We start from the raw sequence: 26,499 nt of genomic DNA, 5'->3' as shown, positions 1-26,499 counted from the left end.
TATTTGGTTGAAGAACTTAGCTAATATGAATTACTGGTCCCTGGGAGAATAGGGTCTCAAAGCCAATCTCCCACCCAGGCAGCAGTGGATGGAAATGAGCCTCCTCCTTGCCCACCTCCCACACTTTCCAAACGGCATTAACTAGGGGTTCTGGAACCATACTCCTAAGACTTTCACAGACATGACACAGTCTGAGGCATTCATACCCTATGTTCATTGTTGTTCCCCCTTTGGTGGCCCTTGGTAAAAAGGTATCACACATATTATATACATGTTAGTTGAGGCCCCAATAATTAAAGGGCCATATTCTAAGTAAAATACTCCTTCTTTATACACTGTAGAGAGGCCATATAGCATAGCAGTTAAGGGCACAGACTTAGGAGCCACACACCTGGGCTGGAATCCTAGTTCTACAAGCTTCAAAGCTGTGTCAACTGGGACAAGTTAGTTTCCTTCTCTGTGCCTCATGAGACGATTGAAATAACAGAAGCCTCATGAGGTTGTTGAGAGGGCTAAACAAGTTAATAGTAATATACTTAGAACAGTGCCAACAATATAACTGTGAGCCACATGAGTATGGATTATTAGCTGGAAGGTACTAATCTAACAACTTCAATCCTAAGGACACTAGTAAGAACAAAGGGAATAAAGGGGGTAAAAGAGGATTCTGAGAAGCCAAAAGCAATGTCATAAAATATATAAATTAAAGCTAATGCACTTTATTCATAAGTGTGTCTCCTCAATCAGAATATATTTACTCTTCCTTTGCACATAACTATAATAGGCTTGCTCATCTAGTTTCCAAGCTCACAGGAGAAAGGGAGCACCAAATTAAGAGGGTCAGTACTGGAGCAGGCAGACGCCCCACAAGGTGGTGTACGACAGTCGTTTCCAAAGCCCCTCTCAGATTACAGTGTGCTGGCACCATCTGGAATTTCCTTCGCTCTCCTGATGGCCTCACAGGATTACAGCAGGTTCAATGATTAAAATTTCTAATGATTATATAGTCCTAGAAAAAAGGATAAAATGTATTCCGAATTTTTCCTCTAAAGATACAGGGATTTGTATTTTATATTCTTGAAAGACTTTCTCCAAATATATTTAAAAGGAGCTTGGTACATGAAAGAGGTTCCATTATAGAGTGTGACTATGTATGGAACATTTACTCCTCCTAAATGAGTATAGATGAATACAAATGGAGCAAGAGGTGTCACCAAATTTAGACTTCAAAGCATCATCTCTTCTCACCCCATCTGCTGGCAAATGCATAGGAGACAATGCTCTCTCCCCTCTGAAATATTTAGTGAGGAAACACTGAGTCAAACAATTGCCCTAGGCACTCTGAGAGTTTATGCCAATTAAATTAAGTATAACTCATATCAGGGAGTTTGCCATCCCATCTGAAACACCAAGGTCCTGATGTGGCCAACTTTGTGGGTATTACCGACCTCCTTTGCTGCGCTGGCCCTATAACATCTCTTATCATGCTCCCAGCTCTGTCCCTTGTTCTATGGCATCAGTCCTTGGGCAAGAGTTTTCTTTTCTGTCTGTGGTTGTAACCCACTGCATTTACCACAGTGTGTTCCAAAGATATCATTCCTCAAGCTGTCTGGGATAGGAAGAGCTGAAAAGGTTATGTATGCCCTGTGTCATCCAGGGAGCCCTGGGGCACCTTTACACACAGGAAGGCAGCTACAGCATGATGGTTAAGAACATACACCTGGATATAATTGCCTATATCTACGTAACAGTGGCATAGCCCCAACAGCCATGTTTCACAAGACAAATTAATTCAATTCTCTTTGAGTTTCAGCGTCCTCGTCTGTAAAGTGGGATATAACTGTATCCATTTCATAGAGTTATAATAATGCTTAAATGCATTAATGTACACAAAGCACTTAGGACAGCATTTGCACACAGAAAAAAACTCATAGTGACTATTATTACTGTGTTAAAGACTGTGGGAAATTTTATAGTAATTTGTTTTAACTTTGGTTACCTCAGCACTTACCAAATTTATTTTGCAAGGGGAACCAAGTTTGTTTTTATCATACCTGTTAGCATTGCTACAGTGTGTTTAATATTTGAAACATTTTCACATCTATCTTATTCTATGTTCACAGCAATTCTACATATTCCAGAGAACAAAGCTAATAGTCTAAGCAATGGCTTCATAGTCTTGAGTTCGAATAATGGCTCTGCTATTCACTCATCAATTCACTTAACTTCTCTGAGATACTACATCCTCATCTGAAATAAAATGACACTACTTGGCAGAGTTTACTCATTCACCCATTCACTTATTCAACAAATATTTACAAGAGCCTGGCATGTGCCAGTGACTGCTCAAGGCCCTGGAGATACAGTTGTGAACAAGAGGGGTAAATTCTCTACCCTTAAGTAAACAAATAGAAAACATAATTTATCATTGTGGGGATTGGAAACATTATATGCAAAGCACTGGCACCTGGTGGTCACTCAATAAAGGTAATTATTATGACTAAGCAGGTTTTATTACTCCCACTTGCCAAAAGAGATGTAAACAAAAAGGTTAAGTGACTTACCTAAGGCCACACATTTCAGGTCTCTCTTTCTAGGTCAGCACCTGCCACCCTGGCTCCAGAATAGCTATTGCAGGCATACCCATGCCCAGGTTCCGGTCAGACTCGTTCAATTGGAATCTCAGAGGGGAGATCTTACTCAGTTTTCCCAGTGCGCTTTGTCATTCTAATTCTCTCATCTAAAAACAGACTCTACTGCTGTGTTTCTCCATTCCCGCTCCCCTTCTCACTACTAGCAGAGAGAATTAGCATATGATGCAGTAACCACGTGGCCTGTTACCTGCAGTTGATTATCTGTAAGTGATTTTTATAACCCTGGTATTTCTGCAAAGTGTGTGTGCCTGGTGCATTAGGATGACACATACAAGAGAACAATAATAAATCTCATTTTGTTATGATCTTTGTTGATGCATTAAAGCCCCACAAAGACTTCTCACTCTCAGGCAAACCTGATGATAAAAGAAATCACAGCTCTTAGCAGAAAGATTAGGGACATCCCCACTGGCATTTTTATTGACTTCTCAAATAGAGGCTCTGACTTGGGGCTGCATGCCCCTCTCAGAGCCTGGTGGGCAGGCCTCAGACCTACCTTAGAACTCATGATGGTCTAAATGCAAGACCCTGTTGGGGGTTCTTCAGTCCGACACCACCTGGGAATGAAAGACCTCAACTTTATTGCCTCAGGTACACCCCAGCTATCTGCGCTATGAATGAGAAGGGATGCAGGACTTGTTCCAGGCACAAAACACCTGTGGAGGAGGGGATGGAGTCCCCATGGGCCACCTAAGGCTCTCCTTTTGGCATAGCTTTCCCCATATGTGCTTCCCTCCTTATGTAGTAAGACAATAAGGGTGAGGCCTGCACAGATATCCATCAGTCTTGCTGGATCAGAGTTGCCAGAAACGAGCTTTTGGGTCTCCTCTCCCATGCTTTTGAGGCAAAATGGAGCCTGAAGTGCCACTGATCCTGACTTACCCTCAGGGACCAGGCGAAGAAGAGGGGGCTTTCAGCCTCTGAAGTTTTGAGTTCTGAAAGATAACATATATTTGCCTATGCCAGGCATTTTTCTAAGCATTTTACCTATGTTAACTCATTAATCCTCACAACCTAGCTATGATGCCACACTTATTACTGCCCCAATTTCACAGCAATAAATAGGGAAATCTGACATCCCAGCCTCCTTCCCAGCCTGGACCAAGCCCCTCTGATGAACTCATTCCCCATGAGCTCTCTCTTCTCATATTCCTAAGGTGAAGAAAAGCCCAGCACCAAAAGTACTCCTTCCCTTCTCCTCTCCATCTCTGCTTAAAGCCTAGCTCTTGCTCAGAAAGTACACAGCACCGTTCTCTGTACAAGGTCAAATGCCAATTATATTCTCTTAATATTTCAACTCAAACCAAGCCTTTGTAGACTTCGGGGATTGCAGAGAACTGGGAGTTTTCCACACACGATGAGTTCTCTCTGCTTAGAGAGGTTGTTCAACAGACATCATACCATTTACCTCCTGGGTAACAGCTATTGCTAGAATGGGTTTATGGTTGCTATATTATAAATGATGTACTGTTTGGTAGGTGGCATTGCCAATAACAAGATTAAATAATAAAGGAAGAAACATGCCAGTGGTCATTTCAGGTTTCATTATGCTTCACTAGCATGAGGAAAAGATAACAAAGGTGATGGATCTGGGTGCAAAAATATACATTAGGTGGAGCATAAAACAAAAACAGATTTTTATGTAAATAATGAGGAAAAGATGTAAAAACATTCTATACTGAAATACTTCTTATCTCTTGGAAAGAGAAAGCAAAGTGCTAGAAAAATAAATGGGGATTATATTAAGCAGGTGGAAGAAAGAAAAGACTGCAAGAGAATGAATGCAAGCTAACAAATTTGCGAGAGAAAGCATGAGTCCCAGCAAGGGCAGATATGAATCTTCAAGTGAAAAGAAGACTCTTTCCTACTTCTGTGACAGTGTGAGTGTGCTTTGCTAAATAGGTTATTCCTAAACCCAATAGAGTAGGAAAACTCTGGCAGATGACATATCTCATCTTCCTGTTTGGATCCCAGAGAGAGTCGTGGATAGACAGGAGCAAACTGGAGAGAGCAAGCTGATCCACGTATGATGGCAACATTCTAGATCAGGGGTCCCCAATGTCCAGGCCATGGACTGGTACCAGTCTGTGGCCTGTTAGGAACCGGACCACACAGCAGAAAGTGAGTGGCAGGAGAGCAAGCAAAGCTTCATCTGTATTTGCAGCTGCTCCCCAGTGCTACCATCATCGCCTCAGCTCCATCTCAGATCATCAGGCATTAGATTCTCATAGAGGCATCAGTTGCTGGTGCCAAAAAGGTTGGGGACCGCTGTTATAGATCACTATTCTCAACAGCTGTCTATGATCCCTGCATCAGGTGCACTAGAGGAGCCTGTTAAAAATGCAGACTCCCAGGGCCCACTCTAGACTCACAGAATGGAAACCTCAGAGGTCAAGGCCTGAGGATCTGCATTTTAACCAACTCTCCATATGATCCTTATGCCACAGATGTTTGAGAACCACTGCTGTAGTTACATCATCATCTTCCGTTAATTCTCAGAGCAGAACACTGAAATTATAATTCTTTATTTAAAAAAAATATGAAAGTACTATATAAGTAATAGAGGAGTTCTCAAGCTTCATTTTAGGGATACTTAAATGATTTGGGGACCACATTCTGGCATGACACAGTGAATGTTTCAATCATTGAGGCTCAATATTTTATTATGCACCTTCTATTTCAGGGCCTTGGTGAGGCTGCAGATGCAGATGAATATCTTCTCCTACACTGAGCCCTGAGCCCTAACTTCGGCTCCTCTCCTCACAGTCAGGCCAATTCTCTTGTAAGTGGCCTTGAGTGGTCAAAAAGACAAGTTCGAATTAACAACCAGTCTCTCCATTATATTGTTAAACACTCTGTTCCCTAAGCTGCATGTCAGTGGTCTTAGGGTTCCAACCTGGGGGTCAGCTCCTCTCACTCTCCACTCTGCCGCAGGTGCTCTGAGCCAGGCCTGTGGCTCTCTCTTCCATCCATCTTTCCGCTCCCCACGAGTCTCTCTCTTCAACATGAACCATCTTCTGAGTTTCTGATCCATATCTACTGACTGTTGGACATTTCCACCTACGCACTCTACAGGCTCCTCACTTAATAAATCACAAATTGTGCCCCTCGTCCCCTTCCCCTAAACTATGACCTTTCACTTGAAGTCCTTCTCTTGGCTACTGGCACTCCTCGCCATCCAGGGAGTCAGCTTTCTCCTTCGTCCACAACACCTGACTGGATCACAAGTCCAGACAAATTTACCTCCTAAATCCACTCCCATCCCTGCTGTCTCTATCATATGGACTTCTGCAGTTTCCTTTTCGCTTCACAAACAATGAGGGCTCCCTCTGGTCCACCTTCCTCATGCTGCAAGAGCACCCTTGCTAAAATATACCTCTGGACCCCGCACTCTCCTGCTTTGAAACTCTTCAAGGTCTACTCAACACCTGCAGTTAAGTTTGACTACTGGCATGGGCCACAAAGCCCCTCCTCATCTGGCTCTTGTCATTCACTGAAAACCAGCACTTTAGCCTTTGGTCATAAAGGGCACAACCACAAGACCTTTGCACACGTGCGGATCTCAGCCTGAAATGCCTCTTTTCGTCTAGAAATCACCTCTTTTTGGGAGATGCAATTCAAATATGTCCTCCTCCATGAAGCCTTCTCTTATTCCCTCCCAACAGCAAAAATAAATAAGTGCTTCCTCCCTGACATCCTGATCCCTTAAAGACTTTTCACTACTTACAAACATCTGTTTACATGTTTTTCTTCCCTGTTAGACACAAGGTCTGCCTTTTGAAGTATCCCAAACATAGTCTGACTCTTGGCATGGATGTTTGCAAGACATCCCAGCACATACAACTGTGTGCCAAGACCACACTGGGTACTTACTTCATGGTAACTGTCTGCCTTACTCTTCCCCAGAACCCTGTGAGGAAACATCCCTTCCATCTAACAGGCCAGGGAACTGAAGTCCAGAAAGACTAAATAACTTCAGATTAAGATTCATTTATAATGTAGTGAAGTCAAGATTTGAACCCAGGTCTGCCCAACTCAAATTCTGTAGCTCTTAAAACTGACTGATCATTAGCAACCCACACCCCAAGCCACCAATAAGGAATTTTAAAAATGCACATTCCTAGGCCATATCCTAGAATTTCAACATATGAATCAGATCTATCAAAATGTAGGAATCTGTATAGTTCAAGCTCTCCGGGTGGTTTGATTATAAAATCAAACCAATTTTAGGCATCACTGCACTGATCCCCAGGCCTCTCTACTGCAGGCCTTTGGGAAGAGCTTAGAGCTGGAGACATTAGTCCAGGAACAACTCACCTAGAAAGGGAATATAAGGGGAAAATACAGAAAGAAAAAATAAGGCCAGGAGAGAACCCTGGTAGAAGTTCCTATAGAAGCAGGGAGAGAAGTTAGAAGAAATGGAAAAAAAAATGGTAAGAGACATAGAAGGAGGCTTAATAGTAACTATGTCCCAAAACCAGGGGTACAAGAGTTTTGCAAAGGGACATCTGATAACATAAGATCCTGTGGAGAGAAGGAAGAAAAAGAAGGCCCAGATCATTACACTCATATTGGTTCTGTCCAGGACACAGAATAATATCCTGATCTATATAAGCTGATGTGGGTTTTGCTTGGTTATTTGTTTTAGGAGTTTGGCCACTGTGCCCCTTCCATCCAGTTGGTATCCTTCACTGCCCCAAGAAAGGTATGACACAGTGGAACAGCAGAGAATAAAAGTCAAACCACAGCTTCGGAGTTCAAGAAATACTGGTCAGGGCATTGACAACAGTCTGGAAGACCACAGGAGTCTACTGGGCAACCCTGTCCTCAACAAAGGTGTCAAGATGGTGAACATGGGAGTGTTAGCAAAGAAACAAAAGTGTGACCCTGCGGTACGTCCTTGCAAAAGCGTCCTTGACATCGTCACCATGTCCCCATTCCCTCAGTCCCAGAAGTGACAGAGAGAATCTAGAGCTGGAGAAGCCTCATGCTGGGTAACAAGAGACCACTCTGCTTGCAGGATCAAAGACCAAGGCCCTTCTAGAAGGGACAAGCCCATTTTAACATTGTGAACTGACCACACAAAGAGTCCCATAATACAAGGGTCCTAGAGAAGCCCCCAAGACTAAGCTGCAACTCCAGGGTAGGGGCTGAGAGCCCTACATTTACAGAAATAAGGTTTATGGCACCAGCCTAATAAAATCTCAAATCGGACATTATGTTCAGTTATAGGAAAGCAAAAACTAGTCACATTTCTTCCCCTCTTGAGTGTGCCAACTGAGATCCTTATCTGTTACATTCCAGAGATGGAGATGGAAGACAGAGAACAAAGAGCTGAGGAGAGAGCAAAATCCAATTGGCAGAGGTGGCAAATACAGCCTCTTCCGCAAAAAAATAAAGTAAAAATTTTAAAATTTGTATATATACAAATATACAAATATACAAATTTCCTTTGACTCTTCATCAAAGGAAATTCAGGGATAGAGCTAGCAGAATTGTTTACAGGATTGTTGTGTGTGTGTGTGTGTGTGTGTGTGTGTGTGTGTGTGTGTGTGTGTGTGTGTGTGTGTGTAGGATGGAGGAAATCTGAGCATGTCTCTTTAATTTAGTAAGTCATTGCCCAACCCATGGCTTGAAAGAGGTAAGAATTGCTTTAGCAACTAGAAATCCCTTTCGAACTCCCACACTTTCTTTTGCACCCACAAATTCCTAGTGTAACGTCACTGACAAAGTTCACTAGCTGTCCCCACCACCTCTCTCCATCCACCTATCTAACCTCACCCTTCATTCAGAAGGAACAGAGGAACAACAGGCAACGGAAGAGCCTGCTGCTGAGAAGCCTTGAGAGGCTTGGGCTTCCATGCTAGTGTTATTCTTTTTTTAAAAAAAAACAGCTTTATTGACATATCATATTTTTATCAAATTTACATATCATAAAATTGACCCATTGTAAATATACGACTCAGTGATGTTTAGTAAAGTTGCATAGTTATGCAACCATCAACACCATCACATCCATCACTGTCCCTCCAGGATTTTCTGTACCCAGCTCCAGAGTAATCCAATGTGACGCCTTGCTCTCCTGCTCACCCCACTACTTCCAGAGGCAAGTGGTTCACGGATCTGCCAGCCCAGGCTTCCCTCTGGTGCAGCTCCCCAGGTGGCCTCACTAATCCTCCTGGGAACTCTGTTATAGGGCCATCTCTGGAGCCTAAGATAAAACCAAACTCCTTTACCCACTTTTGCTACTGCTTTGGCCTGGAGTAAACTCTGGCTTCAGAACCAGACATGGATTTTTTAAGTTGCAGATTAAGTGCTAAGCTGCAGGAGTTTCAGGAGGACCACGTGGGGGAGGGGACAGACACACAGAGAAGTGGTAGTATAACGGATGGAAGGAGAGCCTGCTTTTCCAGGGCCATTTGGGAGACTCTTTGCTTGTGTTTATTTTGACACAGTAAAGATTTCTTGCCTGTTAAGAGACAAGGTCACACCTCAGAAGGCCACGTGGACTGCAGCTAATGCTCTGCCTGCCGACTCTGGCCGTGTCATCACTCAGCACTGACTGGCCAGCTCTGGAACCTGTCCCCAACACACAGTCCTAGCTGCGCCATGCAACGCAGCGCCTGGCTCGCACCAAACACTTTACCCTACATGAAGTTGGGGCTAACTGTAAAAACTGGGAAAATGGCAGAAAAGTTTAAAGCACGTGCCAGATCTATTAGCTGAGGGGACCAAAAAAAATGTCACAGGTTAAAAAGCAAAGGAATTACACCCATGATATCATCAGTAGCCGGCAACAATTGAAAGGAGAACCTCATAGCCTTCCTCCTCCTTTTAGAAACCATCTCATTGGACAGTTCAATCTCACGAATTAGAGGACGGTGCTGGCAACAAGGGAAAGATGGGAATCACATGAAAAGTGAGGTTGTCTTTGTAGGGGATGGGGAGAGAGAGACAGGATTTTCCTGCGCGCCTGTAGCAGAGGCATCCCCGAGTGCCCCAATTTTGCCAACTGCGTTCCAGAGCTTGTTTCCTCCCATGCCCAGACAGAGCAAAGGCCGCTGTAATGACTTCATGTTCAGCCAAAAGTAAACACTCTCCACACTTTTTCCATGGACAAAGTCTAACCCCAAATTGCCAGCACTGGCCTCCCAACAATCCAAATGGAAAGCTGCCTTTCTCAAGAAAATAAAACCTTTTAAACTAAATAATACATCTTGGCTGCAGAAGCAAACTTTCCTAAAAGCTTCCTAGAAATTATTTATCATGCAATGATACTACAGATCACCTGAGCAAGCCCTACCAATGAACAAAGGCACTTAAATACAACGAATGACCTGAGAATAAAAGCTCATTCCACTCCACAAACATCTGCACTTCAACTTATGTAGCACATTATATAGCACTCACAGAGTGTGCTACTCCACACACACACACACACACACACACACACACACACACACACACACACACACACACACACACACGCAAGACACAGCTCACAACCACCTAAGCAGAATATTCCTTCTGAAAACAGGCCATGATAAGACAGGTGCTGATTTGAATAGAAGCAGAACAGCCCATAAGGCCTGAGCTCGGCAGCACTGTTGTACAAGTCACACGTACATCTTGCTGTTCTCCACGTTCCAGCTTGAATCTGTGTGACCCAAGCTCAGTCCTCTGTCAAGTAAGAAAAGTACAGACTTGGGATGGTGGACTTACCAGGTTGGAATTGGTGGCATTGGAGTCATCTTCTGGAAAGGGAATATAGATCGCTAAGGCCACACAATTGGCAAAAATAGTCAGTAAAATAATGATTTCAAATGGTCTGAAGAAGGGAGTTAAGGAAGTTAATGCCACAGAAAGCACAAATGTAACAAACATACATATATATTTTTAAATGAATCAAAGATTCATAAGAATTTTGTTTAAATAATACATTCCAAGCCCCTTGTACTCTGAAAAGAAACATATGCCTTTTTAAGTGCTTCTAATGGGTCCCCGCCAAAATATTTCCTAATATGTCAAAAGCAGTGGAGGCCAGTCGCGTGCCAGAGTAAACACAGATTTCTAAAAACTTTTTTCCCCTTCTTTTATTTATTTAGATTGCATTGGACTGCATTTTCCCTCATGTGTGCTCGGGTTGCTTTTAAAGACCGGGGCCTGCTCCAGTCAGGACCCGAGTCCCCCAGGCACCCCTTTCCTTGTGGTTACATGCTGCCATCCAGGGACTCAAGCTTGGGCTGGGAGAAGCGAGACAGAGTGGGATTTAAGGCAGAGCCTTGACTAAGATTTTTCATTTGAAATTTGGAGATTTTATTTTCAATCTTTTAATTTGAAGGTAAGTGTATTTGTTTCATTTTGGTTTTTTGGTTTTTTGTTTGATTATTTATTTGTTTTTGTCTTCTCCCTTCTTCTATGATAGCCTGCAAAGAACCTGAAGATGGCCAGGGCCTTGGGACCCCCCAAGAGCAAGGCAGCGTGTGTACTATGCATTTAGGGTACAACAGCCACCTTTTCTTTAAGGAGCAGCTTCCTGTAGAATACCTAAAATGTCTTCAGGCTGTGGAGGCCATGCCCTTGGTGGGTAAGACTTATGTTCTAGGCCCTCTCAACACTCCCTTGGTATGTGCTGAGATCTAGAGGGACGAGCCAAAGCCTATCCACCAGCGACAATACACTCAGGGTGGTTTCCGTGCCCAGATTTCTTTATCAAAGTATTAGGGCAGGACATATTCTCAGGAGGAAAATAAGTCAATGTGATACTACCCCTTCCACTCTGCACCCACAATCGAAGGCCAGAAAGGTGAAGCTTCAGAGGAAGTGCCTAGTTTATGTTCTTCTAGCCCCACCTCCCCCCACCCCTGAAACTGCCAAGTTTCCAGCCTAATCCACAGAGCTTGACAGGGAGAGGGGGAAGTGGAGGAGGATGGAAATTCCTGGGAGAAGGAACCAGCTTCATCTCCCAGGACATGAAACATATCCTCACCAAGTTAATGAATCTTGAAGCAGGAAGAGACTTAGAGACCAGCTAGTCCAAACTTCTGAGGCCCAGAGAGCCTAAGAAACTTTCCCAACACCCCACAGCAGGGCCTGATCCGCCAAGACTAGAACCCAGATTCCCTGACCCCGAGTCCAGTGCTCATTCCCCTGCCATAGATGCCTCTGATCTCTATTAACAAGGCAACCCTGAGCCTGGAAGGAATCTTAGTGATTACCTAGTCCAGGCTTCCCAGACAGTGTGCTGGTTACTGACGTCCCCCATGGCCCCATGGATGTAGTTCAGTGTGCGTTGACCCAGCACGCCTCGTGAAGGTTGCCATTTTCTATACAAGCCTTGATATCAACAACAAAGCATGCAGTGGACCTGTCCAACCTCCTAGCTTGACAGACACAGAAAATAAAACAACCTTTCCCAGATCCCAAGCTGGCAAATAGCAGAGCCAGGACCAGAACCAGACATACTGACTCATCTTTTCCAACACGCCTGCAGCCCCTTGAGTTGGCCAAGGAACAAGTGATGATGATGGTGATGTCGATGATGATGGTGGTGATGGGAATAGGAAGGGCATAGCTAACATCTACTGAGAGCTTACTGTGTGCCAGGCACTATTCTAACTGCTCTACACAAACATCCTGAGTTGAATGTACAATTATTATCCTCATTTCTACATGAAAGGTTAAATGTTAACTCATCCAAGGTCACAGAGATCGTGAAAAGGATGAGATTCAAACACAGAAAGCCTGGCTCCAGAGTCTGAGTTTGTAAGGACAACTCTACACTGATCTATCCTGAAGTTACCCTGAAGCTTTTTTTAGGAAGTTAGTTCTTTCAGCCCTCCTACCACATCTCTTCCCTCTCAGCCTATTCCTCACCTGCTTAGGAAAGTTACAGGCTGGTCAGTTTCATTCCCATCATCTGGTCCCCTGTGTTCCTCCACCAGCTGAGCTCATACATCTAGTCCTCAAATGTCAGCTTGGTCCCTCCACCAAAGTAGCTGACGGCTACACCTGGGGTATTTCTTGCATCATCAGTACTACCTCCTCCCTTATTCAAGCTATCCATTCATCACCTTATACGAAAAGTACTGGCTAATGCTGGGGAAGAGAGTTAGTAAAGAAACCAATCAGGCAGATAAGAAAAGCCATCAGCTGCAAAGCAGAGGATTAGGTAAGCCCCGGAAGCATTCTGTCACCTTGGGACAACCAGATCATTTTTAAAATTGCCTTCTCTTCTTAATGTCGGATTCAGATTCCACTCTTTAGAGTATTGACTGGCTCATACACCAGACCATCTCTTTATCTATCAGCTACCCTTCAAAGGCAATCTGGGAATGTCACCCAACCAGCACTGCCAAGACTGGGTTTCCTCTCCGATAGGGAGCAGGCACATTCCCTGGGAGGGTAGCCGTAGCACCCCTTTGCCCAAGTATGGGGGTGGTGCAGTGAGGTGGCTGAAGCCCACAGCTGGCACACTGGGTAACTGTCCTATTAACGTGGCTGCGGACTCCAGCCTCGTGGGGCCTGACCAGTTTCCGTGGACAGCACTTCACACACTTCTGTTAGGCAGCCGTAGCTCTTCCACTCTTCCCCTGCCTGCCCTGTGTACTACTGCCACCTCTCCATCTCTTCTCTTCTTCTCAGGGTTTATACATCACTGGCACTTCATTCTCACTCAGTACTCCTCATCAGGGAGCCGTCACTTCCAGGAGGTGAAGGGTGGACTTGAAGGTAACTAGTACTCACTGAACACGTCTCCTGAGGTAGCTTTTCTGAACATGCTTCCACATGTGTGGATTCCATAGCCCTGGCTAATACTTTAGGAAGTGACTGCAGTTACTCCCTGTTAGAGATGATGAAACCGAAGTTCTGGGTGTTTGGGTGGCCTGAGACCACTCAGAACATAGGTGGCAGGGGGGCGATGAGGTGGATGCTCAGGATCAAAATCCAAGTCCCACTGTGTCCCCTCAAAGTCCCCCCTAGTACCTTTCTTGTGTGCTATGGATGCATGGAGTATGGGAAGTGCATGGATTTGGGATTCAAGGAACCCGTATTTGAAACTCCACTCTATCAGTTGCCAGCAGTATAATTTTAGCAAGTTCTATAGTTCTCCAGGCCTTAGTTGCCCCATCTCTGAGGGAGCCTGACCTGTTAGGCACCCAGCTCTCCTACTCCACAATTCTGAGTGAGCAGCTATGACAGCAGCCTGATGAGGTGGCCCAAAGCTGAGCCTCTAACACAGTCATCTGAGAACTGGAACTCTGCTTGGATACTCGGGACAGACTGGCCAGTTCTAGAGAAGCCACATGGCTTGATCTGCATTTTCTTAAAGTTACTTTTGAGTTGAGGGGTTCAAACATTTATAGAACTAACATTTCTTGCTGAACAGAAACTTTTTTCTCTCTCTGAGTCATCTTTGGCCTTTCAAGCACTACCCAAGACTTTAAAATCTTTCCATAGAAACTCATGAATGAAACCTAACACTTCCATCCCAAACCTTGGGAGCCATGGTAGCCCTGCCTGAATCAATCTTATTATAAAAATGCCCAACACTAAGAACCAGGGTACTAGTCCTGTCTGTCACTGACTGCATGACCTTGAGAGTCACTCCTGTGGGGCTCAGTGTCATCACTGGGGAAAGTCAGAGGTGGACTTATTGATCTTCAAGTCCTTTCCAGCTCTACCACACACAATTCCTATGATGTTAAGGGGCCTGTGATTCCATAGTGAGAACCCAACCTTTCAAAGCCATTTTCACTCAAGGATCCACTCACTGGTTTCCATACAAAGTGAATCTGTGTTTAATACTGCAAGCTAGTGTTCTCCACTTTGGCTGCACATTAGAATCACCTGGAGAGTTTTAAAATATGCCTGGGTGGAGCTTTGGCACCTGTATTTTATTACAGCTTTACAGGTGATGCAAATGTACAGCCAAGATTGAGAAACACTGCTCCTAGACCTTGAACCAGCTCTTGGTTCAAGGCCTTGGTTCATTAACCACCACCCTCTTGCATCTCCTGGGCTCCTTCACTCTAGAAAAAGGGAGGTCATGAAACTATGCCAGCGCCATGACATGGGAAGAAAAGACGGTTATGGGGTAGCATGAAACCATTATTAACCCAACACACCAGTGGGTCCCTGGGCAAACTCATCAAGGTAAGATGATACTTTATAACCTCTTACGCTTATTTTCTCAAATGGTGCTTATTACATGAAAAAGCAAACACACACACACACTTGAGGAGCTTGCTATACCAGAAGATTCCTAGGCCCTATCCTGAGATTCCGATTCATCAGAATCTGCAATAGGGCCTACAGTTCTGTATTTTAACAGTGCCGCCATCAGATGCAGTAGGTCTGAGAACCACTTTATAGGCTCAGCACATACAACACAACCCACTGGCTAATAAAACTTGGGGGACTGGTCCCACCAGGACTCCCAGAGGCACCCTGCCCAACCCAGAGCACAAAGGATATTTCCATTCGACAATGCTTATGCACGCCCTGCGGATGGGGTTCTTCAGAGTCAGGCAGAGCAGGGCGCGAGGCGGGCGTGTGGCGGTCGTGCTGCCCTGCTTCTTGGGTTTCCCGTACTGCTGCCGCTTCCGCTGTGTGGAGCTGACAGTGGAGATGGTCGCATTGCCAGCACTTCCCATCAGCTTGGCCTGCCGGGCCGCATCGATGGCTGCCTGCCAGGACAGGGCCGCCCCTGGAGTAGGGATGTGCTCGGGGGCAAGCCCTGCCGCTGCATTGGCATTCATGTTGGCATGAGCTGAGCGTGGGCTCCCATAGCTGGAACCTGCAGAAGAGGACAGAGGACGACAGTCACCAGGGAGAAACCAGGAACGTTTCTGGGATGCCTTCAGGATCCCAGACTCACAACTGCTTAAAACTCTTATTTCAAACTATTGCAGTTTGAGCCTTGAGGTGGCACATGAAAACATTAGTGTGTGATGGTGAGAAAAAAGAGTCAAGAAATCTGTTCTAGTCCTAGTTCAGCTATGTGACCCTGGATATCTCACTCCCTGTCTCTAGACTCACCGCATCATTTTAGGCAGACAAAATATGACATGTGTACACTACGACATGTGTGGACTTCAGAAACACAGTGCTAGTAAGAAGGTGAGGATACAGAAAAAGACAAATACACAATGTAATACATGTAAATTAAAATACATTTATATAAATACATATATAAATAAAAAGATATTCATTAAAGAGAGTGGAATGGCTGTTTAAGGAAGGTGAGAAGGAAAATGAGAGTAGGATATGGGGATAAAAAGGAAGAATGAATAATGAATGAATAAGAGAGCCATTGCATGAATCGATGATGACAAATGCACAATAAATTGATGAGTATGATTCACTCAAATCTCTGTACCTGAGTTCCAAAAAATAAAAATAAGTATAATAAAATGAGGCGTTTGGACCAAAGTAAGGTTACATCCAGGTACCTCAAACCCATCAGGACACAGAGTGTTGGTTTAATTGGAGGGGGTACGGGGTTGTAATGGTTTTAAATCACATCAGCAAATCTTCTGATATCCTCTTCATTTTGAGAAATAGAATCTATACTCCCTCCTCCTGAAATGGGGTTGGACTTTCGTGACTATTTTGACCCATAAGGTATAGCAGAAGTAACAGTATGCGACTTCCAAGACTAGTTCAATAAAAGGCAATGTTGCATCCACCTGACTCTGGATGCTGGCCCTGGGGGAAGTCAGCCACCTCAGAAAGCAGCCTGATTGCCCTGAGGCTGCCATGCTGTGAGGAAGCCCAACTGGCCTACATGGAGAAACTGTAAGCAGAGAGAAAGACGCCCAGCCATCCCCCAGCTGTTCCAGTCGCCATCTGACTACAACCTCATGAGAGACCCCAAGTCAGAGCCGCCCAGCCAAGCCCTTCCTGAATTCCTGACCCACAGAAACTGTGGCAGGTAGCAAGAGGTTTGCTGCCGTAAGCTACTTTGGGGTGATTTGCTATCTGGGAAAGGCTGCTGTATGTGGCAGGGTTGACAGGGTAGGGTTCAGGGCCATTCAGGAAGGAAACCTGAGTAGGAACCAGTGAAATGCAGACTAGAGGCATGTGCAGTACTCTGGTTTAAAGGCAACTGAAGCCCTCAAAACTATCCCTAAATACCATACATACTAGGTAGGCACGCCTCAGTTGGTCAGCTGGATGCCTCCCCCTCAAAATCCTACAAGATTTATCAAGTAATCAGCTCAGCCTGGGCCCAAACCTGAATGCCCCGAAACAGAAGTATGACCTTGAGATCCATCAACGGGCAAAGTGTAGCAGGATCCAGACACAGAGAAGCGGGTGCTAATATGGGCAGAGAGCCTGACATCTGGATGTCATGTCAGTTGCCTGCGAGACTGTGGCTGGTGCAGGCAGACCAGTTGCATATACATCACTTACAAAGCCCTCCACAATGACCCTTTCCTCTGCTCAGTGTATACGTGGTCTTTCCAGGGAAGCTGCTGAGCCCAGAAACAGCTACCTGGTAGAGCCCCTTACCTCTCCTCACTGCAGCACACCAGGATTCAGATGAACACTTGGCACCCTCCCACACCTCTCCCCAGCTCATATCTGGGGCTGATCCCTCTACATTTAACTTTAAAATAACTTTTGCTCTCAGTGTAACCTGCTATCTAGTCCTATCACCCCATCCCCCACAAGACCCATCTCCCGAAGGAACCAGTTCAAAGATGAGCACATGACCCAGCTTAGCCAGTCAGAACATTTGCATCCAGACAGCGTCTGTCCTAGAGACAGGCACTAACAACCCCATTGGGCTCCTGCATCCAGTCATGCCTGACGTTAGCCTTCCCCTGAGCTTTCTGGATTTACTGCTGAAGTAACTTAGCTCAAACTAATTTGAATTAGGTTTCTGTTCCTGGCAACCAAAAAAGACCTGACTAACATGATTGCTCAGTGCCACAAAGCCTGTACCTTGCTGGGGTGTCATTTCTGCCAGATTCCAAAGTTTGTGTCCTTCCACCATCACACCAGTGACAGACAATAAGTTTCCGCTCTTGCACCAACTGCTTGGTGTTTGTCCAAAATGCTGCACCTAAAGGATTCTGAGACTTTTCTGAGTACAACAGAAAAGCAAATCATGATAGATTTGTGATGTCTGCATGGGCACCAAGGGTAGAAAAAGGTATTGCAGATGCCACATATTTACCATCTGGAACAATATCGAGACGAGCACATCAGGTCTTCTTTAGTACCAGCTGGTCTACTGCCTTATTCCCTGACAGTTGCTTCCTACACTATTGCCATCTGATCCCTGTAGCATTAGAGCCCCACTCCCTAGGGCCTGGAAAACTGCCTCTTTGCTATACTCAATCCATGGCTATATTCTCAACATGACACTGACTCCCTTCTCGCCATACATTCCTTTCACCCTCCTCCTTTCCTCTGCCCCAACTGTTCTAGGCAGCTGTCGCACCCTCAGGGGTAAAGTATATTAACCAAAATGTCAGGATCATGGAGAGCCCCACAATTCCTAGGAGTCTCACCTCTCACTACCTTGCCACTGTCCTCCTTGCACCCACTGTGTGGATCCTAAGCATACAGCAAGGAAGACCCCAATCGGGGCCTTCATCTTTCTTATAAGACCCCAAAGAAACAAACAAAAGAGAGAATTTAAATTAATACAGGCACCTGAAGCATGAGAACTACTTTAATAACCAGCAAGCATGAATATCTCTATTTAACACAAAAGAAAACAAAGGAGTGTATGACTCATTAAAGGTCACAAAGTGAGACAATGGAAGATTTCTGCAGCAAGCACAGGACTCACAGTTAAAGGCTAGACTATACTCCATCTCCTCAGATCTCACACACACCCTCCACATGCATACACACGTGCATGCTCGCATACATGGCCACAAGCAAAGCACACACATCCTACTGGTATATGGACCTTGAGGTTGAAGAGTCTGCATTTCTGACCCCTAAGAGATCCTTTATGTTTAATGTGATCTTCACAGGACACCATCCACTATACGAACAGCCCCTTTAGCAACCCTGGGCACCTCTGAGATAAATGAAAGTGGGAAGTGTCCCTGTTCCTATTTGCTGCACTGGAGTGACTAAGTCCAAAGTGCCCTCATCTCTTGTATAACTGAGTTCACCAGAGAGGGCTGGAACTCTAACTGTGTCCGTCCAATCTGTGGTATGTCATTTTTCCTTCCTAGACTCCCTGTTTGGAATTGACAATGCTTAATAGACTATTTTATTCCTGGACTAACTTCTCTTCCCTCACATACATAAAAGTAGTCATGTCTCTACCACTGTCAGCCCTTCCAAATCCCAACTCTCTTCCCACGACAAGCCCTCGACACCTCACACCTTCCCACAAATCACTGTCTTCACATTCTAATCTCTATGCTCACCTCCAAGCATTGTCTTAATGCCCCTCTCTCACACCACCTGCCAATTCCAAAAACCGAGGAGTGTTTGGACAACACTTAGGAAGAAATCAGGAAGCACAAGTGCAAGAACACATCCATCGCCTTGAAAAGGCCGTGTATGGGGTGTGGAGGCCACGGCTTCCGAGAACAATATGGCCACAGCTCCACAGAGTCAAGAGGGGTTCTAAAAGCCACATCTCGGTAAGCTGCCTTCTGAGCCACCCCGCATCAGGGGTGACCTTATTCACATTGTGAACCATTCCCAGAGCACAAGGACCTCTCTGGAGCACACCATCTGCAGAAAGAATATACGAATAAGCCCATGGGGAAAAATGGAATGTCAACCTTTCCCTAGCTGGAGGACAAGAAAACAGCTGTCAGTATTTTGGTCCTGGAAGCTCTGAGCCTTGCTGCAGCCCTGTGACATGACCAAGAGCACCGCTACACAAAGCCACACACAGGTGGGACAGGCATGGCCCCTAGGGTCTCCTACGCTTGGGCTGTATTCCAAGGCCCAGCCTGGCCTTCCCTTCGCCAAGCATTTGCCTCACCTAGACCCGAAGCTCTATGAGTACTCCCAGATCCCGTACAACAAGGGGACACAATTCTCCAAGAATCCCAGGAATGGAAAACCTCTACCTCAGACTCAACATTTCTGAATCTAGAGCAGCGCCATGGAGGAAAGGCAAGCAGCATTATGTCCCTGATGACTTTTGTTAGCACAAAATAACCACCCAATGCAAAGAGACCAATTTTCAAATTATAAAGCTGATTCAAAGCTCTGTCTCCTGGCTGCCAGCTGAAAAGATGCCACCGTTTAAGTCTGCTCTGGCTCCTGCCTTACTAGGCTATTTCCACTGATGTGCTCATCCCTGAACAAGCCTCAGAGCAGCAGCTCAGCAGATCAGGCCACACACAAAGAGGTAGGTGCTTAAAGCAGTGATCTCTTCCTCATACGTAAGAAAATGACTCCCATGTGTCAAGTAGTCCAGTTTCCCTCAAGAAAGCAGCAGCTCTTTCCTCCTGCACATGGTAGCTGCTGCTTCTCCAAAGGACCAGGATGAAGGCAAGACCCCAGCACAAACTGATCAGCTGTGGGTCATTCTGCTTTGCAAAGTCCACAGAAGAACACCAGTCAGCAGGTGGTGGCTTATGCTTCCTTGGCGCCCCTGTGAATGAAGTGTGGTGCTGGGGTCCTAGAAGGTGTTCAATGTTGAAAAGCTTGATTTTTTCCTTTAATCCATTCCCATCCATGGACCTAATCCAGGGCCACATCCCAAAAGGTGTTCGATATCTATTTGCTAATGACTATATTGACGATGATGTCGTGATAAAGACGAAGACAACAGGTAAACAGCAACACTGTTGGAGTCAGCTTATTCAGGCCCTTCTGCTTACTTTTTGGTTATGGCAGTGCTGGAGAATTTCTGAGGGAAGAGGTTGTGAGCAATGACTTCCATCTCCCATGCCACTTCCCTAGTCCAGGCCACCATCCACTTCTTGCCCAGAATGTTGCGGTAACCCCCAGGCATTTCTCTCCCTTCTCTTGCCTATTCCCAGTCCAATCTCCATGCAGCAGCCAGGTGACCTTTTAGAAATAAAATCATAAATCAGGCCCTGTCTTTCTCCTCCTAGTTAAACGTCTTCAAAATCCAGATCCTGCATGATTTATGAAGCCTGCTTTTGTTGGTCCTGGCCCGCTTCTCTGAGCTCATCCCATACATCTCTCAGCCTGGTCCAATGTACTCCTGACATACTGGCCTCACTTCACCACTCAGACACACTCACTTCTTATCTGCCACAGTACCTTTGCACATACTTAGCATGTTGTTCCCTCTGCTCTTTGCTTGGTAAATCCTTCTCGTACTTCAGGTTTGGGCTTAAAGGATTCCTTTCAAAACCCCCAACTCTGATTCCCCAAGCTAAATAACCAGAGCTCAAACACTGGCTACTAGTGTGCTCCCCATCTCCTTGCCTCCATACTACCCTTGAATAGGGATGCTCAAACCTCCAGCTCCATGAAAGGATCCCCAATTAGCCATAGGTATGGAAAAAGGCACAGGGCTGTAGGCTTATTTCAACAGCATGGGCTCCCTCCTTAGCTTTAGTACCTTCCTCCATGCACAAAGCAGGTCACTGCTAATGACAGCCTTTGTACACACAACTACAACAAAGACTGATTTATGAAGAGCAAGAGAAAGCAGTTCATCCCTGGACAGGAGAGACCTCTACATGCATTTCTCCTAAAATCCTGACCATCCTCTCACTTAGCAATCTCCACAGTGTAAAGGAAATGTTTTCACTCAGCCAGGGTGTCACCTGAGATCTTTGCAGAAGTCCATTTGGCTCTTGCTGTCTCTTATCTCATTGTAGTGGCAAGGGGCCTACATTCCCTTTAAGAGTGTAGTAGCCAACCTGAAACAGAATCTATGCTTCCTCTGCCCATCGAAGGCCAATAACTAAAAAACAGGAGGCCATTAATCTTCTCTACTTAGTGTATTACAAAGATAGCCAGCAAACTTGAACAGGAAAGATACTGTGTCTTGGTCTTAGAACATAACCAGGGCCCTGTCCACCTCAAGCCCAGTGGTGCTCATCTAGAGAAGGACCTGGTCTTGCATAGCACCATGTGGCAGATGTGGTGGACTTGTGGACTAACTCAATAACTCTTCCAGCCTCTTTCTGCTGTGCCTTTCTATCCTGCAGAAGGTAGAGCACTAAAAACTACAATTTCTAATCTCCCTTGTAGCTGGACTTCCTGATGTGACTATTGGGTTGGCCAACTCAAGAACTGAATTGAAAGTAACTCAGGTAGGGAGGGGATCCATTTCACTGCTACAAGACCAGCAAGGCTCTGGTAATGGCTTCCTGATCCCCAGAACCTGAATGAGGTGGTATGGTCCTGGAGCCATCTCTTAGCACAGTGACTTCCAGATTTCCCAGTTTCTTAACTATTCCAGAGTCCCTTAAATTCTATATGAAGTCTCTTTCATCTTAATATGGATAAAGCAGTAATAATAAAATGCTTCTTTCATTTATATCCAAGCAGGGAGAGGAGGGAAATCTCAACCTATCTATTACCACCTGATGATGGCAAACCTAAATTATAGGACCTGGTTGAGGATCATTTCAAGTTTATCAAAAGTAAGCATTTCAATTTTTTAATATGGCTACCGCAGTGCCTGTTGTGGGTCTGAACCTTGACTGAGACACAATCTATAGCTGCTCTGTGTAATATAACATCTACAATGATGAAAATGTTTTATAATTCTGGGAAATCCAATACGGTAGCCACCAGTCATTGTGGCTGTTAAGCACTTGAAATGCAGCTGGAACAACTGAGAAACTACATTTTAAATCTTATTAAATCTCAAGTAATTTACATTTAAATAGTCACATGTGGCTAGTGGCTACTATACTGAACAGCATAGGTTGATATTAAGAGTAAGTCATAATGCAAAGGCATGATGAGGAATCAGGTGTGAGAAATGGGAAAGAATACTAACAGAGTACTTAATTCTAATTTGTGAAAGATCTTTTAAAAAAAGCAATCAAGAACTAACTGATTCAGATTCTTATGGGTGGGTAGATTTTCTGATCAGAAAATAACCATCTTATGCAAAAGGACATGTTTTCAAAGCATAAAACATTCTAAGACCCGACAAACAAAACAGAAACCAAAAGTCATTTTTCAGTAGTTAATACTCTTGACAAGTGAATAAGAAACTAATTTTCCCAAAAGGCAGATGAGGAAGCTGACATTTTCCCCTAATCTAAGTTGGGCCTAAGAGAGCCCCAAGACATTCCAGCTGGGATGCAAGCTGTCTCCCCACAGCAAGCACCCAAAGAGTCTTCTGAGAGTGTTAACCGTGGCGCTGTACATCTGCTTCCTCTTACCAGAGCTATCATCACACCCTTTTTAACAGCATTGTCTTACTCTTTCTTCCTTCCTCATCAGTCACCCTGCTATGAGCCCAGTTTATGAGAGAAAGGGATGCTCAGAATAAGCCATGACCATAAGCAGCCAAATATACTCCAAAACAAAGAGACAGTGAAGGACCAAGGACGTCTGTGGCCATCTCCCTGACTCAATCAATTGGCATTGCCTTAAATAAAACTGTCTCTTATCTATTCTACAACCTATCTCACTCTGATGACCAGGGCCAAGGCAGAGAACCTAGAGCATTTCAGAAGCCTAAACCAACTGGAAGAGTGGTAATGCTGCTGGTGCTCGCACCTTCTAGTGATCCAGCAAATTAAGCCTTTTTTTTCCTATTCTTCACAGCTAATCTAAAGGCGAGAAAGAGTGGGAAAAGAATCCTAGGACAGACTCCCACCAGAAATAAACTAGCCTCCATCTGCAGAGGACCAGAGGCCAATATTATCTTGGCTAGAAGACTCTCATCATAAAGCTATTTCCCCCATGGTACTCAGGTCATATCAGAGAGCAGAAGGAAGAAAAGCAGGCAGAAAACAAATGAATAGGTACAAACAGGTAAACCATACTTTCTGACTACAGATAGTAAATTACAATAATGATAAAATACTTCTTTCATTTATTTCTAAGCCTCTTGCTATTTGAACTTAGGCACCTATCTATCACTACCTGATGATGGCAGACCTAAAGTATAGGACCTAGTTGAGAATCATTTCAAGTTTTTCAAAAGTGAGCATTCAGCTTTTTAAGTGTAACAAAAGAGTAGCCTTTGTAATAAAAAAAAAAAAAAAATAGATCCAGCCCTGACCGAGGTCAGTTGTTCAGGTAGAAAATGGGAAATCTTTCCAGTTGCTGGTGTCTAGGGAGGGGCTGAGGGTGTGGGAAGCGGGGAAGAGCGCCATGGTAGCCTGGCACAGCACTGAGGGGGCCCAAACACCACTAGTTTTCTCAATTCTGCTGAGCTGGTGAGTGCATGAGAGGAGGGGTACGCTTTGATATTTGGGCCCTTCTCTTATCCCCCCAGTGATTCATAGGCTCCTTGACAGCAGGAACCAGCTCTGTGGCCTTAGAAATCCTAGCAGAGTGGTTATCAGTAGGTGAACAAAACACATTTGCCACATGGAGGTTCTTTTGCAGAATTTTTATTTATGCAGATATCTATGCAGAAGTCTACAGAGACTATATATTTCAATTCTTTTAGATCGGTATGTTTGTCATATGTTAAATGTGTTAATTATCATATGTTAAGTGGATATTTGTTTCTTTCCCCCCATCAGAAGGGAAGCACCCAGAAGCAGTCACCTTTGTCTATTCAGTTCACCTCTGTATTCCCCAGAGCCCAGAACAGCCTGGAGTATAGTATGTGCTCAATTAAAATGTGTTGAATGAATGAATGAGTGAATATTTCAAAATGTAATTGTTCTATGACTTTTTCCCAGCATATTAATTACTTAGATGTCTGGTCCCATGATATTGAGAGTTTTGCTGCTTTGGCCCCATCTTCTTGGTAGAACAGAGACACAGAGTGACTGCACCTTTCCCAATCACTAGAACATATATGAGGCAGTTATCTTGGGAGGACAGTTTTTAGTCTCTTCAGTGGCCTCAACCTCCTTCCTTCTCCCCATCTGGGATGATGAGATGACAGGAAGGCTTGCTTGGCCAATACTCACCCTACCCGTTTACTGTTTCCTACTGAAGTGGGCAGGGCACCTGTGGGAGCCAGCAGTAACTCTTCTAACTCCATTTAGCGCCTATGAATGCCCAGCCACACAGCCAGGGTTCTGATTTGGGCGAATGGCAGAGCAGTCCTGGAGCAGAGGTGTGACCTGGCTGAGGCCTGGAGCTGAGAGCTCACAGACTCGGCCCCTGGTGGCCATTAGTCTTTCTGTTCTTTAGGAGAAAAGGTCTGACTATGCCTGGAGCTCCACCAGGCCTCTTCCACTTCACAGAGGGGAGCATGAGGTGATAAACTGTCAGGAAAGCAATTTAGCATTCCTAATGAGAGTCTTTAGGAAATTCTAACACTTGACTACCCTTCTCCAAAGCTATCCTAAAGGACTAATCAGAGACTTCAGCAATGTGCCACAGTGCGAATTACAGCAATACCAAATTGGAAATCACCTAAAAACCCGTCACTGGGGGACTGGTTAGATAAATCAATGCACACTCATACACAGAATTTTAGGAAGCCATAAAAATTATGTTTTAGCAAAATAATAAAGAAAAAGTTCCACAACACAACTTTAAGCAACAGAAACAGGGTTCAAAAAAGCATATACGACAGGACCCCGATTCTACAAAAGACTCTTTTTTCCATAGAAGAAGAACTAAAAAAAAAAAAAGAAAAGAAAAGAAACTCACATCTAAATATTACTAGTGGTCATATTTAGGTGACTAGTAAGACTAATCCCCAGAAAAGCAGATCTACGTAGAACAAAGGACTGGGGCCTCAGAACCCAGGCCGACTGAATGTAAACTCTGGCTCTGCCAGTTGCCAGCTGTGACTGAACCAGCTACATGACCTCTCTGTACTTGAGACTGTTCATCTGTAAAACAGAGATCACACCAGTGACTATCACATAGCATTGTTGTGACAATCAAATGAGTAAATAAATGTAAAACTCTCAGAATAGTACGTGAGACTAAGAACCTTATAAGTCCAAGCTATTTTTTTTTATCATATTTGCCAAATTCAGTACAATAAATAATTCTTTGGTAGTCAGAAAGAAAAAAAGCTATGATTTTGTTTTATTTTTAAAGTATATTTCCAAAATTTACTGTGGCTAAACCAGCCTCGGATGCTGATTACCCATGAGGGGTAGGTGAGGTGTTTGTTATATGCAGACTCCACCTGGCAACTAGCTGCCCTCTTTCCTCACCTGCCTGGAGCCCCTTCCTGCCAATCTCCAACACACAGGAAAATATAAGCACTAACTGCAGTCCCAGAGAAACAAGAAGTCTGAAAACTCAGCATGCACCTCTGTGGAGCCCTCTGCTGACTCAAACCTAAGCTCTGAACAAAGGATAATTTGCACCCCTGTGTCTCCAGCTGTGGATCTCTGTAAACAAAAGTATTTAGGTTTAGGATAAAGTGAAATGGTTGATTTGAAATTTATCCAAGACTCATGGGCAAGATCCTTCCCTTTTTCTTGTCATCTCGATTTTTAAAAATAATTCCATTTAATATCAACTGGGCTCCATGAGGTACGAACAGGTATGTGTACACAGAGGGAAAAATACTAGGACTGCGAGTCAGGACCCCTGGGCTCAGGACTTAGGTCTGAGACGTGCCATCTATATAACCGCAAAGCCTTCAAAGAAGCTGCAGCAGAACCGGACGTCAGAGGGAATGAGTGGCTCTCCTCCAGCTGCAGAGCCTCACAGCATCAGAACCCAGGCCCCTCACCCTATGACTGTCACTCACACCACCAGCCACACTGCCAAGTACCAAGATGTATACTTCTCTGGGCCTCAATTTCCTCAT

At 44.7% G+C, this 26,499-nt stretch overlaps 1 protein-coding gene across 15 annotated transcripts in view; it reads right to left on the bottom strand.

The window, feature by feature from the left end:
* CACNA1C (calcium voltage-gated channel subunit alpha1 C) overlaps positions 1–26,499 on the bottom strand; it is a 606,859-nt gene that overhangs the window by 535,688 nt on the left and 44,672 nt on the right. For all 15 annotated transcript variants that reach the window (XM_025041061.1, XM_025041070.1, XM_025041069.1 and 12 more), the window contains exons 2-3: positions 15,123–15,453; positions 10,377–10,482 (exon numbers count right to left, since the gene is read on the bottom strand). In XM_025041061.1, coding sequence (XP_024896829.1) covers positions 10,377–10,482; positions 15,123–15,453 — 437 coding nt within the window. The remainder of the gene's footprint in view (positions 1–10,376; positions 10,483–15,122; positions 15,454–26,499) is intronic.

The sequence above is a fragment of the Pteropus alecto genome, unplaced genomic scaffold (genome assembly GCF_000325575.1).
Source record: "Pteropus alecto unplaced genomic scaffold, ASM32557v1 scaffold76, whole genome shotgun sequence".
Classification (NCBI taxonomy): domain Eukaryota; kingdom Metazoa; phylum Chordata; class Mammalia; order Chiroptera; family Pteropodidae; genus Pteropus; species Pteropus alecto.
The sequence above is the reverse complement of the archived record's forward strand: the minus strand, read 5'-3'. Positions and strand labels throughout refer to the sequence as shown.